The following is a 21,096-nucleotide window of genomic DNA, read 5'->3' as shown; positions in this document are numbered from 1 at the left end:
GGTCACGCAAACTCCAAACGGGCGGGTGACAGAAGAAAAGGGGAATGCTATTTCTGAGACAGAAATTGGTGGAGGTAAACCAAATAAACCCAAAACTGTCACTGAAGGTCAACCTGTTCGAACATTGTTGAAAATCAAGCCACGTTTTCATCAGATGCCATATGCATCAAGCCCTTTTCTTTATTTCATATGCTTTCGGTGATTAATTTATTTCATATGCTTTCGGTGGTTAATCAAGCTAGTTATTATAATAATAAACAGAGTGTATGCTGATATATATGTAATATATATTAATGTATAGTTAAATATGTAGTGGCCTCGTGGCCTGCTTGTTTGTGTTTTTGGCCTCGTGGCCTCATGGCCTCCATCTGATCATATTGTATAAACCTCCTGTATAATGGAGTAGCATTGTAAGGCTTAAGTGATTGAAATAAAAGAGTCTATGTTTAGTCTTTCAATCACTCTCTCTCTCTCTCTCAATATTAATATTTTCATGGTATCAGAGCAGGTGTAATCCTGTCTCGTCATTTTCGCCTCTTCAGTCAATATTCGAATTTTTCTCTTCTACTCAAATATATCCTTCTATTGCATGACTAAATACGGTCCAGCTTTCGGAATGACTATCAACTCATCCTCCTCTTCTTCTGATATTATCATCTCATCATCTTCATCCTCTCATCAAATGGAAACCTCTCATCTTCCGATCACTGCCCATAAACTGAATGGGCAAAATTATTTGCAATGGTCTCAATCCATGTTAATGTTTATACGGGGAAAGGAGAAAGATGACTACATCACCGGAGCCTCGGCGCTACCAGAAACCACAGCATCAACCTACAAAAGGTGGATAGCTGAAAATAATATGGTCATGTCGTGGCTCGTCAACTCTATGACCACTGACATTGGCGAAAATTTTCTGTCATTTGATACTGCCAAAGAGATCTGGGACATGGCAAAAGAAACGTTTTCAGACAAGGAAAACACATCTGAAATCATCCAGCTTGAAAGCTCCCTCCACAATTTACGTCAAGACAATCTTACGGTAACTGAATATTTCAATACCCTTACTCGTCTCTGGCGTCAACTTGATACGTTTGAGGTTCATAACTGGCAGTGTGTTACTGATGGTCTGTTATATAAAAAGATTGTCGAAGGGAAGCGTGTGTTTAAATTCTTGTTAGGATTGAACACAAATCTTGATGAAATCAGAGGAAGAATTATGGGAGTAAAACCGCTCCCTAACCTTAGAGAGGCATTCTCTGAAGTCCGTCGCGAAGAAAGTCGGAAAAAACTCATGATGGGATCTCATCAACAACTGAATATGGCAGAAAGCTCGGCTCTTAAGACTCAATTCGCTCCTATCGACAACCGTCAGAAAAATAAAGGAGGTAGGCCTTGGTGTGATCATTGCAGAAAGCCGGGTCACTCGAGAGAAACTTGCTGGAAGATTCATGGAAAGCCAGTAGATTGGAAACCACGTCAGCCTCTTGAGAAAGAAGGACGAGGTAATCATGTAGGTACAAATGAACCATCACCACAACCTGAAGCAAGCCCTTTCACCAAGGAGCAAATGGAGATGCTCCAGAAACTACTACAGTCACAATCTGGTTCGTCTTCCAACCACATCATAGGATCCGGAACCTTGGCTCACAAAGGTAATTCTTTGAACGCCTTTACTGTTAGTAAGAAACGTAAAAAACCTTGGATTGTGGACTCAGGAGCATCTGATCATATGACGGGAGATGCAACAATTTTTGATACATATAACTCATGTCAAAATAATTTAACGGTCCGAATAGCAGATGGTTCACTATCAAAGGTTGCCGGTACAGGTTCAGTTGTGCTGTCTAGGAATCTTATTCTCAACTCTGTTCTCCTTGTTCCTGACTTGGACTGTAATTTATTGTCAATTAGTAAACTCACTAAGGAAAAGAGGTGTGTTACTAATTTTTTCTCCACTCATTGTGAATTTCAGGATTTGGATTCGGGGAAGATGATTGGCAATGCTGAGGAATGCTCTGGACTCTACATCCTTAAGGAACGCCACTATCCACAAGAACAACCTCAAACGGCAATTTGTGGTAGTTCTTTTTCGGTTTCGTGTCAAAATAATGATAGAGCAATTATGTTGTGGCACTATCGCTTAGGTCATCCTAATGTTATGTATCTCAAGCATTTATTTCCTTCATTATTTAATAAAAATCCAAAACCTTTTGATTGTGAAATCTGTCAATTTTCTAAGCATGTACGGTCCCATTTTCCCATTCAATCCTATAAAGCGTCTCGTCCATTCTCACTAATTCATAGTGATATCTGGGGTCCATCCAGAATAAAAAATGTAACTGGTACTAGGTGGTTTGTCTCATTCATAGATGATCACACTAGATTAACCTGGGTCTTCCTCATGAAAGACAAATCTGAAACGAGCCAAATCTTCAAAAATTTTCAAATTATGATTCAGACACAATTCTAGTCAAAAATCCAAATTCTAAAGTCTGATAACGCTCGGGACTATTTCAACTCAATTCTAGGAGATTTTTTAGCAGACAAAGGGATAGTTCACTTAAGTTCATGTGTTGACACCCCACAACAAAACGGCATCGCTGAACGGAAAAATCGGCATTTGTTAGATGTTGCTAGATCACTCATGTTTTCCACAAATGTTCCACAATTCTTCTGGGGGGAAGCTGTTCTTACAGCTGCCTATCTTATCAATAGGATGCCATCTAAGGTACTACAATTCCAAACTCCTTGTCAACTTCTCCTAAAATCCTTTCCCACTACTCGCCTCATCTCCACCATCCCACCAAAAATTTTCGGGTGTTCTGTCTTTGTTCATGTCCATCAACAGTATCGAGGTAAACTTGATCCCCGGTCGCTCAAGTGTGTCTTCATTGGGTATTCGTCACATCAGAAAGGGTATAAGTGTTACTCTCCGGTCACTAGGAAATTCTACACTTCCATGGATGTCACATTTTTTGAAACCCAGTCTTACTACCCTAAAATTGATATTCAGGGGGAGACTCCAACCCAGGAATATCAATTTTGGACCCCTGAGTCATTTAGTGAGCCATCCATCACCACCAAAAATCCCACACCTCCTGAGTCATTGAATCCATCTGTACCTGCCGAAAATTCCGAGTTCATTGTTGCCTTGCGGGATAATGAACACATCCAAGAGGAAATGGAGGAAGGAGCACTTTCTCAACAATCCCATGAGGCTGAACCGGGTTCTAATCCAAGCAACATTCCAGGTAACAATCTTCTTACCACAGATAGTACTGTTGATTCTGAGTTCGAAAACAGTATTCTTAATATGCCCATAGCTTGGAGAAAAGGAGTTAGATCATGTACTCAGCATCCCATTGGGAACTTTATTTCTTATGATAATCTATCACCTTCGTTCCGTGCCTTCACTTCTAGCATCACGGAGATACACATTCCTCGGAATATTCAGGAAGCCTTCAAGTCTCCTCAGTGGAAGGCAGCAGTCAATGAGGAAGTTCTGGCTCTGGAAACGAATGGTACTTGGGAAATTACTGATCTTCCAAGAGGTAAGAAACCCGTTGGATGTAAATGGATTTTCACAGTAAAGCACAAGGCAGATGGTAATGTGGAACGTTATAAAGCTCGGTTGGTTGCCAAAGGATTCTCCCAATCCTATGGCATTGACTATCAAGAAACCTTTGCTCCGGTTGCCAAGCTCAACACTGTTCGTGTACTTTTATCCTTGGCAGCTAATCTCGATTGGTCACTTCACCAACTTGATGTAAAAAATGCCTTCCTCAATGGTGACTTAGCGGAAGAAGTTTACATGGACATTCCGGCTGGACTTGAGACGACATCAAATTTCAACAAAGTTTGCAGACTCCGAAAATCCTTGTATGGTCTCAAACAATCTCCCAGGGCCTGGTTTGAACGGTTCACTAAGGCAGTAAAAGGGTACGGTTTTGTTCAATGTCAATCCGATCATACATTATTTGTGAAGCACTCCCTAGGAGGGAAATTGGCAATTATCATTGTTTATGTGGATGACATAATTCTAACAGGTGATCATGAAGAGGAAATTGGCTTACTTAAAACATTCCTAACAAAGGAATTTGAGATTAAAGATCTTGGAAATCTTAAGTACTTTCTTGGAATGGAAATTGCTAGGTCAAAGAAAGGTATAGTCGTCTCACAACGTAAATACGTTCTAGACTTACTGAATGAAACAGGGATGCTAGGATGCAAGCCGGCAGAAACTCCTATGGACACAACTATCAAATTGGAAGAAAGTGACGGTAGTGCACCAAGTGATAAAGGGAGATATCAACGTCTTGTGGGAAAACTCATTTATCTTTCTCATACAAGGCCAGACATCGGCTTCTCTGTTAGTGTGGTCAGTCAATTCATGAACAATCCTACCGACAAACACATGACTGCTGTGACCAGAATATTGAGGTACCTAAAAAAGACACCGGGAAAGGGTCTCTTCTTCCAAAGAACAACAAATAGAAAAATTGAGATTTTTTCAGACGCAGATTGGGCAGGTTCAGTAACTGATCGAAGATCAACCTCTGGCCATTGTTCATTTGTTTGGGGGAACGCTGTTACATGGCGAAGCAAGAAACAGTCAGTGGTCGCCCGTAGTAGTGCTGAGGCAGAATTTCGTGCTATGGCCCTAGGTATCTGTGAGGGAATCTGGTTGAACAGACTGTTAGAAGAATTACGAGTTCCATCTGAGCATCCCATGGTTTTATACTGCGACAACCAAGCCGCCATCAGTATCGCTAAGAATCCGGTTCATCATGATCGCACTAAGCACGTGGAGATAGATCGACACTTTATCAAGGAAAAGATTGAAGAGGGAGTTTTTCAAGTCAGCTACACTCCAACAAACTGTCAAAAAGCTGACATTCTCACCAAAGCTCTTGCTCGAGTTAACTTCGAAGATCTGACGGACAAATTGGGCATGATTAACATCTACAACGTCGCTTGAGGGGGAGTGTTGAAAATCAAGCCACGTTTTCATCAGATGCCATATGCATCAAGCCCTTTTCTTTATTTCATATGCTTTCGGTGATTAATTTATTTCATATGCTTTCGGTGGTTAATCAAGCTAGTTATTATAATAATAAACAGAGTGTATGCTGATATATATGTAATATATATTAATGTATAGTTAAATATGTAGTGGCCTCGTGGCCTGCTTGTTTGTGTTTTTGGCCTCGTGGCCTCATGGCCTCCATCTGATCATATTGTATAAACCTCCTATATAATGGAGTAGCATTGTAAGGCTTAAGTGATTGAAATAAAAGAGTCTATGTTTAGTCTTTCAATCACTCTCTCTCTCTCTCAATATTAATATTTTCAAACATCATCCAAGTTGGAAAGGACAAATTGCAAGGGAAAGAATCAACATTTAAAGGCTAAAGGTCATGGAAATATAGGAGCTGAGCATGGTCATAATGAAATGCCAACGAAGAAAAGACACAGTAAAGTACCCTGTAGTGGCTTAAATTGGTTACCCTTTTGACTACTTTTATACAAGGTTCTGGAGAAAGATTTTTCTTTCATGAATATGCAGGCAAAATGCGGCGAAGGCAAAACAATAATTTCAAGAAGACAGAGAGATCCTCATATTAGAAAAGGACCAAACTATGGTGCAGATTTCATCAAATACAGAAATCCATATGCACCAGGATATGCTGCACCTGCTGTTAGTTGCCAGAGCCATGCATACAACACTGTATCTGGATCTAAAAGGTCCCATGCAGATATGGTAGCATTCTTTTTCATTCACTAGTTTGTAATTATCCATTTGCTGTTTTGATCATGTGAAATGGTTGCTTTCCAGGAGCCGCATGCTGGGTATATTGATCCTGTTGCTCGTAAGCAAAGCCCAAGTTTTTCAGGGTACCTGGAACCTACTGTTGGAATGCAGTATCAACCTCATGCAGGACACCTTGAAAGTGTTGTTGGGACACAAAGCCAACCTCACACAGGATACCATGTACCTGCTGTAGGAAATCACAGCATATCTAGTGCAGGATACCTTGAACCTACTCTTGGGACACGTGGCCAACCTCATGCTGGACACCTTGAGCCTGCTATTGGAAGACAAAGTCAATCTCATGCAGCATATTTTGAATGGTCTGTTGGGAAACACAGTCACAATCCATATGACGTTGCACTGAGAAGGTTTTTTTCCGTTTTCATGTTCCGCTTTGAGTTGCAATTTTATTAATTTGATCAATATACTTGTCACTTGTCTTGTAGACAGAGCTGGCGGACATGATCTCCGTGGCAGTGGTTACTCTGCTTATGGGGCAGGTAATCCATTTGTCACTTGACTTATTTGTTCAGGCCTCAAAAGCTGCCAAAAGAAGTACATATATAAATAAAAACCAAAAGAAAATAAAACAAAGGAAAAAAGAATCTGATCCCAAGTTTCTTGATGGATGTCAAATTTTAATGCAGTTGGAAGTACCATAATGGTTTTTTTTCTTTATTATAGTCGTCAAACAGTAAGTAGTTTGCTTGCAGCGATTTTTGTGGGGAGTGTGAATGATGTGGTAAGATTTGAATTACCTGAAATTATTACTTTTGCCTAAAGCATAAGCTTGCCTGTTGGAACTTTTTAAAAATTGGAGGGTATACTAAAAATTAGGGGTTACTGTGGAAGAACCAGAAATTTATCTTCTACTGTTATAATTCTTTATAATTCTGTTTAAAATGATGCCTAATTGGGAAGTGGATATATAATAATGTAAGAAAATAGACAAAACCAATCACTTTGTATTCATTATAAGATGACATCCAAAGCACATGGACCCGAGTTTTCACAAGAAATTTTGGTCACCAGGATTTGAATTTCAAGTTTGAATTCACAATTGAAAGATCGATTTTTATTTGGATTAGAACTTGTTTGATGCAATCAGGTATTCTAATTGGAGCACAGTTATTATTCGTGATCTTTCCTTTTGGATGACTTTAAACAACAAATGTCTCTACATGGCATTCTATTCGGGTTTTGCATGGGTTTTTCCCTTTCTGGTGTGTTACTGTTTAGACTGCCTGAGTGGATCTGTTTCTCCAGCATTTTTAGTGTTTTCTCATTTGAGTGGCATATGATCACTACTAGAAAATTGACTTTTTGCGTCTACTTTTTTGCGACCGTCTATTTAACCGTAGCAAAAAATATGATAACATTTTTCAAGGTTTTTATTTTCCCTATTTTCTTTTATTTATATTTGCCCTAGTCTGGCACTGGCTCGCTCAAACTCTTCTCTTGACATCGTTCTCTTTCTCTCGCTCGCCCATCGTCATCTGAAGAACAACGGTATGAATCTCTCTCTCTCTCTCTCTCTCTCTCTCTCTCTCTCTCGATCTGTCAATATCTCTTGATCTCTCTCGCATACTTTCTGTATATACATTTGCTAGGGTTTGGATCGATGCATTCATCTGCCCTTCGCGATTTCTGTTCTTCAATTTATGTTCTTTGCGATTTCTTCTTATGATCGACGCCTTCAATATTATTTGGAATTCTGTTCCTTGCAATTTCTGTTTTTCACGATTTCATGTCATTTAGTTTCAATTTCTAGCATAGAATCGCATTCTACTTGGTGTATTGATGGATACACAGCCTTTAACTATTCTACGTCCTTTTGCGCAGGAAATTTTGGTATATTTATTAAATTGTTAAGCTTCAGAATTTCATTATTTCATTTGATTACTCAAACAATTCCTCTTTCTGATTAATTGCATATATTCTTCAGTATGCAGAGTACACTGACTGCTATTATTCTGGAGATGATAAGAGTACTGCCCTAACTGGTAGAAAGGAAATGGTATTTATGGCAAACCTCTGTGCATTTCAGTTTTGGCAACGTGTTTACAAGGTAAAGTAGTTTGTTACACTTGAATTTCTGGAAGATTGTCTTTCTCAATGGAATTCGAAAATTTATTCGTTTGTCTACTTCTTAAAGGATAAGCTCCGTCTTGATCAGCTGAAACAACTTTTACACTTTGATGAGATGAAAGCTGCACTATTGTTGGCCCCTGAAGAAGAATGGTGTTCTTTCCACAATCTCGTTCAGCCATCACTAAACCATGTCGCAGAAATATGTATGGGTTTAACAATCTCATGTATATGCAACCATGATTTGAGTTTTATCTCACGGTGAGTGTGTTTTTCTGCAGATGAAGATATACTAAATTCAGTTCACCGCTTTCGACCCAAATTTCTGGCTACAGCTGATGGTCTACCATTGTATTATGAGCCTTACGAGTTTCAACATACATGTCTTCTCACATGTCAGAAAAATGGAAATACGGACACTATGGCTGCAGATGATGAGCACTCTGAGCTTCCGAATGAAAAAAGGAAATGTAATTCTGTGCCATTCGTTCCTTCGAGTTACTTTCTGTCACATGAGGTGGCTGAAAATTTGGCAACTATAATCAAAGAGGTATTGCAATTTTTTTGCCATGTAAAAATCATTCTTGATATTGAATTGATATTATTCACCCAAAAAAGATATGGTATTGATCTTTCTACTTGCTCATCATGTTCGATAGGTAAGAGTTCAATGTACAGAACACATATCTGGCAACGAATATAAATACGTTAATGGTGATGGTCCTCCTGCCCCTTGGGAACCTTCTCTATGTAAATTTTTTGTCAAAGGGCTGTGCAACAGGGGCAACCAAGCAAAAAGATCTGTCTGCAAGTTCTTCCTTTCTCTCAAGGTATTTACTTGTCTGGCTCTGAGCTTCTTTGAAGTTTTGTGCTGTGCAATTTCTGTTGTTTCTAACATGGTTGATAGAATCTTACGAATCGAGCTTCAAGCAAAATGATTTGATTCATACAGTTGAATCTTAAATTGAGTCTAATGGAGAGAGTTCAACAAAAACTCAAGATTGAGCTCAAGCATGCCCAACTGTGAGTAACTAGCAGTTACCAATTTTTTAAGTTTTATCAGTTTCTCTTTGTATTTGCTACAATTTCTCTATTCAATTGAGAAAACTCGCTTGTAATCAAAAGAATATTAGGAATTCTTCAGTAAACAAAAGAATATTCAATTTCTCTACCTAGTGGATAGCCATTCTGAATTTTCAAGTATTGTCCATGTGCTGGCTTGCGTGGTTGGCAATTTGAATTTTTTTGACATATTTCTTGTGCAGCTATTGAATGTTTATGCACCCAAGTTTGAGACTGGTGGAACATTTTGGCCAATAGTACATAGTCCAGCTTTTGTGTTTCTCTACCAGTTCTCACTCTTATATTCAATGACTATTGCCGGAAACGTTTTCTATCCATATTTCAAGCTTATTCTGTTGAGGTATGTTTACAAAGAACACCAATTGTCTTTTCATCCTTTTGATTTTTATTGTTCAATTGATGTCTAACTTATATCAAAGACATTTTGTATATATTACTTACATCTAAGAACAATGAATGAATTTGTTAATTGATATGCATAACTCTGCAGAATCTACTCTGATACAGAGGTCAAAACAATTAGTACAAAATATGCATTGAAAATGGCAACTATTCCTGATTTAAATATGGACTGTGAAGCCATCATGGACAAGTAAGAAAAAAATGATAACCTAGAAAAGGATAATAAAATTGATCCATGTAATAAATTTCTAACAATAAGGCCATCTACTCCAGTGAGTTTTGGGAGCCTGAAATTTGGTCCGTTAGGTAACATTTATACAATTCACGACTTTGACCTTTTTTTTTCTTCTTCTTCTTAATCTTATTTTATTCTTTCTTTCTTTCTTTCTTTCTTTCAGTTTGAATAGTTTTGAATTTGGTTGATCATATCTTTGCACAGGGTTACCTTATACTATTTATATTATGACCAATCATTTTTCAAAATCTAATACTAATATATTGACATGGTTTTTGAGCTATGTGTTTCGCTTTTAGTAGATTCTCATGTACCTGTTTTGAGTCATATTAGTGATTCTGTGAGCATCGCCAACTAGTGAAGCCTTTTGCAGGAGCTGTCTACAGAACTTTTTCAGATTTGCAGGGCAAAGTGATTTTCAAATAATTCATTTCAAATCTGAGTCTCTCTTTATTGGAACTCCCATGATCTCAAAGGTGCACTCTTTTCTCTTCTTTCTTCACTTCTCTTTAATGGGTATTTGATAGTTTTTGTGCTGTTGTTTTGGATACTGTGAGTTTCTGTGTTGTTGTTGTATAAAAAAATCCTAGATGTCCAATTGGAACTGAGATTGAAGAATCTACTGTAATTTATAGGTTTTTGACGACGGGTTGTGGAAATTTTGAATTTTTGATTTGGGTATCATATTGTCTCTGTTCTGGTTTTCTACTAGATTTACTCCTGCAGACTAGCATCTTATAGATTGTGGATCACCCTTTATTTTATTTTTAGAATTTTAATAGTTGGGATTTCACACTTTGAAGAACGGCTCTGTCTCTCTGAATTTATATTGTGTTTAACTACATAGCATTTTATACTATGAAGGCACCTGGTTGAATTTGATATATGTTTTTGCAAATTTTGTTGAGGGAATAGTTGATATGATCGAGCGGGTGATGTTGGGAGCCAAAGATTAAGTTGCTCTTTTTTTTTTTTTTGAAGACTTGAATTTTTTAGTACAGTGTATTTAAGGATGGTTAATGGATAATGTCTATTATAAATTTAATTAATTTGTTAATTTTGTTATTTTTCATTAACAAAAAATTGTTTGGTGCTTGTAATTGATTTTTTTGTTGTAGCAAATCCGTATATGATTTTTTTTTAAGAAGTAATTATTTGCGACAGTAAAACAATGGTCGCTAAAAGTGTTTTTTATTTTTTAATTTTTTTTTGCGACGGCAAAATAGCTGTCGCAAAAAGTAGTTTAGGTGGTCGCAAATAATTTGCGACCGTTGCTTTGCCGTCGCAAAAAGTATTTGCCACCCCCACATTTGCGTCCCCCATTTGCGATCGCATAGGCCGTCGCAAAAAGTCTTTTGCGACAGTATTTTTATTATTTGCGACGGCTTGTGGCGGTCGCAAAAAGTATTTTTTTTAGTAGTGGATATATGCTAATGCTAGTATTGTATGCTGATAATTCTAATTTTTACTGGTAGTTTATCTTTTTACTGTGGGATCTTCCCATGGGCGACGCCACAGCATAGCTTGTGGTGTCACTTGAACCCCCTCAATAGAAGAAAAAATTTATTTTACTTTGCATATAATTGTTGTTTTAGAAATGTGTTATCATAACTGACCCCACTAAAAAAGTGACTTTGAACCCACAAATTTTTAGGCTTATTAATTATTTACAAATCAATTTCAACTTATCACATTGTACCAAACACTATTAGAATAGAGGAAATGAAATGATTATTCTATCAAAATATTCATTACTATGTTTGGTTGACTAAATAATTAATGAAAATTACATTACAAATGGAATAATTATTCACTATTGTAAGGGGATGATCATTCCATAAGGAAGCTAAATGAATGATCATTACATTCCATTTTATCTCATTCCAATAAATCAAATAAAGCATTACAACTTATTCAAAGCATTTTAAGCATTAATATAAAACTCCATAATTTTAAAAGCTAACTTTTATGTTTTTTTCAAATGGGACATTGAACCTACATAAAAATTAATCTTGGCTTATTTTTTTCTTTAAAATATTTTATAATATAAAATACAATATATATTTTTTGTTTTCGTTAGATATTTTTGCCTTTCAATTGACACCACCGACTTAAATTCCTAGAGTCGCCATTGTTCCCATCCACCTTCCTATGTTTTGAATTACACAAGCTATACTGTATATGAGGTCTCTCTCTCTCTCTCACACACACACACACACGCGCACACACACACACATCCACATCTGCGGACATGTATGACTAATCTGTCGAGGCAAAAGAGCTCACGTCCTTGATTGTGGGCTCTTTGTGATTTGGGCCGATCTTGATAAGTATTTACGAGTTGGAAGTTGTGGTTTGACGAAACAATTGTTTAGTGTAGCAAGGGTGATGGACCGGTTAAATTATTAGATCTTTGATCCCCGTCTTTGGTTGATACTTGATCTAACATTGTTGTCTTCTATGAAGTACGGGTGCAGATGCGGGATCCCCGTCTTGGTTGATACTTGATCTAACATTGATGTCTTCCATAAAGCACGGGTGCGGATGCGGATACGGATACTGGTATGGATACAACAAGGGGTACGCTGATACAGTAAATTCTTAAAAAAATAGGGTACAGGTATGGCTGGGGTACGTCAATTTTATTTTTTATTTTTTAAATTTATAGCTAAACATCTAACATACAAATCAAAATTTTAATATCAAAACTAAAAAGAGAAAAGCTTGTTTAAAAAGTTATATAATTCATTCTTTTTCTTTTTTGATTGTCTAAAACAGGATGCAAAAGAGAGTAAAATCATAACTCATGAGTAAAGGGTGTTGGAAATAAATTACTTAATATTTTCAAAATTGAAAGAATAATAATAAAGGCTATAATAAATTTTAGCAATTGCCAAAAAAAAAAAAATCACCTTGTCGTACCCTGCCATACCCATGTCGTACTCACAACGTACCCAAATGTATTTGCTATACTTGGCATGAAGTTGGCGTACCTGGTATGCGTATCTACACTCGGTAAATATTCGATACTTGGACGGCACCATTTTTAAAGTACCGTGCTTCATAGACTGTCTTCCTTGAAAATCTGGAATGTCGCACACTGAACATGCCCCAGAGGGCTACTTTTTTGAGACCAACACTTGTCTCTTTACGTGTTGAACATTAATCATCTGCTTGTTAATGCATGCAGGATGGTTGCAGTGGAGCACAATTACCTCAACGGCCCAACGGGCATACTACTAAAAGATAGAGAGAGATGATATTTCAAGAATTTCTCTCTCTCTTTATAGTTGCTATTACCTTCAAAACCAACTTTCTAAATCCCGTCTTTTGTTTGTGTTTGACAATCTGTGGTTCCATGGACTTATATACCAAACCTATGAATGGCTCTCTCTCTCTCTCTCTCTGCCTGCCCTTTTTGTTTACACTAGCAAGTTGGTCTTTGAGCTGTGATAATAACATAATTAAAAATAAAATATTATTCACTGATATGCAAACTATAGAATCCAGAACTAATAAGACATGCAAGTAAATTTCAAGAAAATTTCCTGTGAAAAGATTAGTGTCATGGGAATAGAAGTCCAATGCAAGTCTACTTTCTGGAAGGTCCTAACCTGCGTTGATCTTATTCATTACCTTGCAAAACAGAGGCATGAGGTATGTCAGATAGTTCTGGACGATATTTTTTTTTTAAACAATTAAAGCTTGAGAGCTTGACATGGCATTTTTTCAAATGGTTATTTATTTAATTTTTTTTTATTGAACTCTCTAAAAAATAGTGTAAATTGCAACAGTAATCCCTATATTTTAGTCTTTGTGTCATTTTGATCCCTATAATTTCAATTGGTTCAATTTTGACTTTGAGTTTATGATTTTGTTTCAATTTGATCCAATTTATTACAATTCTTGACATTTTTTGTGAAAAATATATTTTTTAGTGTAGAATTATAAATTTATTAAATTCAAAGAGTAAAAATCAACTAAAGCAGTGCTTATTTTTCGCCAAAAACACTAAAGGCATTATCAATTGGATCAAAATGACACAAAATTTAAAATTAATGGTGAAAATTGAGTCAATTGAAAGTTGAGAGACCAAAATGACACAGAGCAAAATGTAAGGACTACCGGTGTAATTTGTCCAAAAATATTGTATGTTAGTTCAAAAACAACTAAAATACATTAGTTTAAGGCTTAATAACTTTTTTTTTCTAGATAAAACTACCCTTAGTTTCATTATTTCAGTACTCCTATCTACCACTGCCACCTTTAGTCGTTGGCAACAACTTTTCAGTGACCACTATTGGTTGCGATAACCATTTTCTAGCGACTCTCTAGCAAAAAGAAATTTTTCACTAACTTAACACAATGACATTTCTCGGAAATCGTTTTTGGAAACTCTCTAGAGAAGTGAAATTTCATTACGCTAACCTAAAGAAATTTCATTTTCCAAAACAGAAAATTTTTCAATTAACTGCTTAAATTTTCAAAAATTGAAATTCAATTGAATTTTACTATGTTAGGACATTGAAATTTTACTTTTAGATGAAGATAATCAAATTTCACTAAGTGGTTAAAAATTGCAAAATTGAAAGTCAATTGAATTTTCACTATCTTAGGAAGTGGTTAGTGAAATTTCACTAACCAAAGCCAAATGAAATTTCACAAAGTAAAGTTAGTAAAATTTCACTAACCAAAATGCAGTCAAATTAAATATAGTCAGTCAACAATACAAAGTCTGTAAAATTTTACTAATCAAAACTAGTGAAATTGCACAAGGTCTGTAAAATTTCACTAACCTTTATTTTAAATTACTAACTATAGAAATTTAGGCCATGTTTGTTTGGGTGGACATGAGCTTGGGATTGGACTAATAGTCCAATAAAATTATTAATCCGATGCTTGGTTAAACAATTGAAATACGGATTAATTATTTTAAACTTGACTATTAGTTAAGATAGGATACATAATCCAACGGATTCATAGTCTTAGAACTATTAGTCATGAGAATGTTAATCCAGTTCGCCTAAACAAACATGGCCTTAATTGATTAAACTTAGATAAATTTGATTGACTATGAGATAGGGTAGAGAGAGAATATAGAGTAGAGTGAGACAAAACAAATAACAAAAAAATCTCTATCAACAAGGAATATATAAAATAATAAATAGAGAAATAAAGAGGAAAAAAAAGAAGTGAGAAATGACGTTGAAGGCAAACAATGTCCAAATTTGGATTTGTAACATGTGTCACAGAAAGAAATAGAATTGGTATATAATAGCTCAGTGACGACAATGATTATTTCAAGAGAATATATCTGGTGATGTATGATGGTGAATGCTAAAAGATTGGTCGCGGAGCGGTGGTGATTTTGAGTGAAAAGAAATAGACGATAATGGCGCTGGATGTGATTGATTGTGGTGGTAGTAGATGCTGAGGCGATGTTGGTAAACGTCATAGATGTAGCACAAAAGGTACATAGAGAAAAGCAAAGATAGAAACAATCAAACATTGGTGGATAGCGTTTGAGGCGCCACCGGTGGAAAACGCTACAAAGAGAAGAGAGCAAAGAAGAAAATAGTAGAAAGAGAAAAATCTGTAAAAAAAATAAGTGCTTTATGATTTTTTAATTTTTAATTTTTTTTTTAATGTCTATAGGGATAGTTTGGTTCATTTATTACTTTTATAATTTGAAAAATTACAAATTTTAACTAGCAAACAAATTGTTAGTATTATCAAACTTTAATACAAACATGTAGAGAGGGATGTAAGTATCCCTAATTTTTCCTTTCTTTTTTTTTTTTTTTTTTGTGATTTTTGAAAAAACTAAAAAAAGATTTGTCCAACCTCACACAATTAGGGGAATTGAACCCTGATTATAGAAAATTAGGAAATGCTATTGTACATACTCTTTTAAGGGTGTATACCATATGCACCCTATCACAATTGACATAACTTTATCATAAAATTTTATAATATCAATTACAAAAACAGTAATCCCATCACAAATTAGTGTAACAAAATGTTCAAAATTTGGTGATTCGTGTAACAAAAGTTTGTGGTTTAATTACGATATTTTTTGTTATGCCAATTGTGGCAAAATTACTCATTTTGTAATTAATATTACAAATTTTTATGATAAAATTACGTCAATTGTGATAGGGTGTAGGATTTCCCTAGATAATTGAAGTCTAAACATACGTAATAGGTTCAATGTGTAATGGGATTCATGCACAAAGTCACTCTTACTAGCACACATGCATGAACAAAGACATTTTTACATAATCTTGAATGCATGCATCCATAAGTATATACATTTCAACTCTGATCTTCAACTTTGATGTTATCCAAAACTTCCACTGAAAGAATTGTATTAAATATTTCAAGTTACACTACGACGTTGTTCTCCTAAAAATTGTATGATATTTACCCTTTTACCCCCACCAAATAGTGTCTGAAATTCCAAAAGTCTCTTTTTATTCCCACAAATGATGTGAGAGTACACTAGGTTGTTTGAATGAACCAAGTCGAAGGAATTGGAAGCATGACACTGTAACTTTAGGAGAAGTGGCGCTCTCCTATAGTTTTATTAGGAAAGTGTCATTTACAAGGGTAGTGACTATTTAATAAAATCATAGAGAATTCTCAGATAAGATGTAGCTATATTTATTGGGTCAACAAAAATGTTGATGTATTTTAATTTTCTAGTTAACTTCTTTTTAACTTTTTTTTAAAAAATTCGAGAGGCTTAGGGGTTGGTTGTATGAATGCGAGTAGCAGTAGTAGGGGTATTTTTGTACTGCCGAATCTCTCTCGATGCATGTCTTCTTCCTGTACCTTTAATTTCATGCTGTTAAATGAAATTTTTCTTTGCTGATCAAAAAAAATATATATATATATATATTTATTGGGTCACCAAAAATGTTGATGCACCCATGTTAAGTGCAAAATGCGGACATCAAAGCACCATACAACCAATGGGTGTGTGGTGAGTAGTATAATCTTGATGATGCATGTGTATGCAACCTAGCTTCCTTCTTCACAATTATATCATATTGCTGTTTATTAAGAGTTTTACTTTCGTTTTTTTCCTTTCTCCTCTATTTTCAGTGTGAGACATGTTCCGAAAACTTTGTTTCAAGCTTTCCATGGCAAACTAGAAAGGTTTTGAAAGTGCCCAAATGTTAAGGTTTTGAGTAAAGATATTTTCGTATTTTTGCACTCGTATCCTATTGTCTTAATTTCCATTTATTTATAGTTGAGGGGGAGAAAAATATCTTTGTATCTATAATTATTTGATAATAGTGAAAAATATATAATAATCGTAGACATCAGTGTAATAGACGTACTCCTATTTTTTTAAATGAATAGCGTAAATCTTTATTCTTCGTATGTGTTTAATTTTTCATTTTTTTTATTCCTGTTTTCATCTTGAATTCCAAACACAAAAAACTAACCAATTAATTTTAGAAATCCCAACAGAAATGCTGTTGGATAATCTTCACTGTATTTAAAAGATTTAATTCTATTGTGTACACAACAACAAATAGAATTTAAAGAAATAAAGAAAAGGAGAGAATTTGTTTGATTACAAAAATCAAACTCGAAATAAAAATAAATAAATAAAAACAGATTTTATTTTGTAACAAAAACAAAATTAAAATCTGATTTAAATAAATAAAAACAACACTGAAAATAAATTAAATAACTTACTTGATTTAATTTCTTTGAATAACTTTTCTGATCAAGTCCAGTGTTTAACACTGTGTCCTTAAGACAGATTCGTCCTCTCCACGGTGCTTTCAGAATTTGGACGTCTATCTCCCAGGATGAAATGATCTTACCACAAACAATAGCAGCACTACAAATTGTTTGCCTTACGAACACACTAAGTGTTTACACTCTTTCTTTTGGAAACAAAATGCAGCAAGATGAAGAATATAATTAGCAGAGGATGGAGTACGAAAAATCTGAGTAAAAATCCAAATGGGAGGCTAGTCTATTTATAGATGTTAAGGTGGCTTTTCGTTTTGAATTGAACAGGTATGAAACCTGTTAGATTCAAATTTAAACAGATTTGAATCTGTTTATTCAAACAGATAGAAACGGGAAGGGCCCTGTTTGGATGAACAATAAATCCAAAAACTGTTTAATTCTGTTTGAAAACGGGAAGGGCTCTGTTTGGATGAGCACTAAATCCAAAACAGTTTAATTCTGTTTGAAAACGGGAAAGACCCTGTTTGGATAAACAATAAATCCAAACCAGTTTATTGAATTCTGAATTTTATTTTAATAAAAAATAAAATAAAATTCAAATGTTTTTGGCCCAAAAAGATTAGAAGCCCAACCCAACCACACACCACACACCCGCGCCCAGGCCCAGCCCGCCCGACCGGACGGACGGCGGCGGCGGCGCGCGCGCGTATGTGGTGATTTTTGGGTCCAATGGGTCTAGCCCATTTTGCCCATAACCTCTCCCTCTAAAACACTTGGGTACCCCTTAGGGCACACCCCAAGTATCTCACCCTAAGCCTTAATGGTTAATTTTTCCTCAAATGCCACCTAACAAATTGTTTATAAAAATCATCTATAAATAGTATTTTCCTCTCCTATTAATTGTTTGTAAAACAAGACTTCTTTGTGGCATACTAGGCAACACTTGTATCTTTCAACATGGTGTTTTTTTAGCAATACTGTACATCATTTAATATATGACACTTGTCATATTTATTTCTCGTAAACCATACAAAAAGTACCGAGAGTCTCACTATGTTGACCAATAAAAATTAAATTGGGATATCATATGAATTTATCCCAAGATCACCAAATGACTTTCTATGATTAAGAGAAGGCTGGGCTAAAAAGGTTTATTATGCTTAATTTTATATTAATTAACTATGATAGTCTTATGCTCTTGTTTGGATGAAAAATATTTTATGTATTTTTTGACGATTGATACAATGGAAAATGAAAGTCAACAAATAAATAAAGGAAAAATCACAATAAAAAAAAAAATCTAAGGATTTGACTCTTGCAATAAAATAAACCGTGAGTTTTTAATTTTTTTAATTTAAACTCTAAACTTTTGATATGTTTTCAATTTGAATAATTTGTCTATTTTTGTTAAGTAAAATAGACAAAATAATTGATATTTTAGTTATTAAACGCAATAAAAAATAGAAATTTTAGACGTTAGATGTATAACATTGAGTATAATAATTAAAATACTATTTTTTTCGTTGGTTTTAGTTAAAGAAAATAGGCAAATAGTTTAAATTAAAAAATTAAATATTGAGATTTAAATTGATAAAATTAAAAATTCAGGAGTTAATTTTGTTATAAGGATCAAACCCTAGGTTTTTTTATTTTTATTTTTAATTGTCCCAAAAAAAATCAATTTGGATAGAAAATACTTTTTCATTTTTAAAAGGTTAAAAATATTTTCCGAACTAACATGTTATTAATGTCACCAAACTACTGCCGTCACCACCACCATTACGACCATTGCCACTACCTCACCACTATGTTACCATCTCCACCTCCACTTCCTCCTTCACCTCGGTCTTAGTACTACCACCACCAATGAAAATATAAAAAAAAATTGATTTTTTTTATTTTTATTTTTTTTATTTTTTTTATTTTTGCAGAAACGGAGCGTTAGGATATAGATAAGTTTTTTTTTTTTTTTTTTTTTTTTTTTTTTTTGCTTTTTCCCTTTATATACTGTGTAACATACCAGAGACAAATTAAATAAGCACTTATTTTTGCCCTAACTACTTTATGAACGCATCTTAAATAGATTTCAAACAAATAGCACACAAAATGACTGGACACAAATATACACCGAAACTATTCACAAAATCGCTGACAAGACAGAAGGTTGTGGGTCTAAATTCTTTTTTCTTGTGCATGAATGATTTCTGTGCGAATAGATTTACTAGTATCCATTTTAGCTTATTTTTGTGCATAGCTATGATTGATTCTTAGGATTAACAATTAATTAATTCCTCTAATTCTAATGTTATTGATTCTTACAAATGACAATTTATTCATTCGAATGCTTACATTATGCCGAGATTATTTGCCTAATTAGTAGTGTAAAGAACAACTTTTATTCAAAACACAATACCAATGAATACGTATTAGCATATGCTTTTATGTTCTAAATCCATAACCAAGACAAGTTTGTTGAGTGCTGGCAGATCTAACATGGGCTTCATTTGTTTTCTCTCCAAGAAATCCCAACCAAAATATATAAAAATTGCTGCAGATTTCTTGTCTGTCTTGTAAAATTTTTTAGTTGACTTGTCCCTCTGACACACAACATTACAGCTATTTGATTTAAATGAATATTCAAGAGATGTTGTAAATATTGCTGTATAATAGATTTTGTGTTAAATTATAATTTAAGTGTCTACCAATAATTAAAAATGGTGTACTAATCCTTTAGCTGATGTGGAGCAAATTCAACAAAAATTGTCAGTTGATTTCTTCTTGTTTCATTGCTTGATGCATTTCTTATTTTACCGTAATAAAAATATATATATCTAGAAAATTATCAAGAATTTGATAAGGATTAAATTTATTTTAGATGTAATTCATATCACACCAAATTTAACAAATTAAACCATAAATTCTGTGCACTTTTCTTATTATGCACTCATAAATTGAAATTGAAATTTACACCATAAACTCACTTGTTTTTGTTTGCTTATATATGATTCCAATAGGTGAAGCCATAGTATGTACCCTTATAGATAAGGTTGAAGGACTTCCCTACCTCTCAACGTTTGAATCGGAACATAGAGAGAGACACACACAATATATAGAGTCTCGACACGTAGCTCGAAAGATTATAGGCTCGAATGGCCCAAAATCTCAAAACTACATCGTTTTGGTTTTTTCTTTTTTCTTTTTTTCCATAACTTGCAGAAGAAGAACAAAGAAGAGAAGAGAAGAGGAGCAGAGAGAGCGAGAGAGAATCATTATCATCTACCAAAAATCAACATATCATCATCAACACAACAGAGAGAGAGAGAGAGAGAGAGAGAGAGAGAGAGAGAATCATCAACCAAAAATACAACTCACCCAACACATTGTCATCATCACACATAGAGATCAACCAAAAATCAAACCCACCATAGAGATCAACCAAAAAAAAAAAAATGTAGAATTTGGAAAATTTTCAACAACACATCATCATCAACAACAACCAACAATCATCAACAAATTTTTTTTTTTGCTTTCATCAACAACAACCAACAATCAAAAAAAAAAAAAAAAGAAAAAGAAAAAGTAGAATATGATTTTTTTTTTCTCAACACATCATCATCATACACAGATCTACGTGTGCACCGTCTCCTCTGTGTGTATACACGGAGATCGGAGACCGGACGATAGAGAAGAATCGGAGATCAGAGGCGGCGAGAGGGTTTGATAGAGGGATGAGCGAGAGAAAGTCAGCTCTGACTTCTCC

The 21,096-nt window shown here is 34.7% G+C and overlaps 1 protein-coding gene across 1 annotated transcript; it reads left to right on the top strand.

Annotated features, from left to right (window-relative positions):
* Nucleotides 1-481: 481 nt before the first annotated feature.
* LOC145795553 (uncharacterized) lies at nucleotides 482-2,225 on the top strand. Its single transcript, XM_082880330.1, has 2 exons — nucleotides 482-1,655; nucleotides 1,976-2,225. Exons 1-2 carry the CDS (start codon nucleotides 590-592, stop codon nucleotides 2,008-2,010), a joined length of 1,101 nt encoding a protein of 366 aa, XP_082736456.1. The 5' UTR covers nucleotides 482-589; the 3' UTR covers nucleotides 2,011-2,225.
* Nucleotides 2,226-21,096: the final 18,871 nt, after the last annotated feature.

The sequence above is a fragment of the Camellia sinensis genome, chromosome 1 (genome assembly GCF_055761805.1).
Source record: "Camellia sinensis isolate YWXY chromosome 1, ASM5576180v1, whole genome shotgun sequence".
Lineage (NCBI taxonomy): Eukaryota > Viridiplantae > Streptophyta > Magnoliopsida > Ericales > Theaceae > Camellia > Camellia sinensis.
Note: the sequence above shows the minus strand (reverse complement) of the source record. Positions and strands in the feature narration are given on the sequence as shown.

Coding starts and splice junctions, on each gene's coding strand:
- LOC145795553 (XM_082880330.1), top strand. CDS start 590: ATGACTAAATACGGTCCAGCTTTCGGAATGACTATCAACTCATCCTCC. Junction 1,656..1,975: donor CGGAACCTTGGCTCACAAAG/GTAATTCTTTGA, acceptor TGTGAATTTCAG/GATTTGGATTCGGGGAAGAT.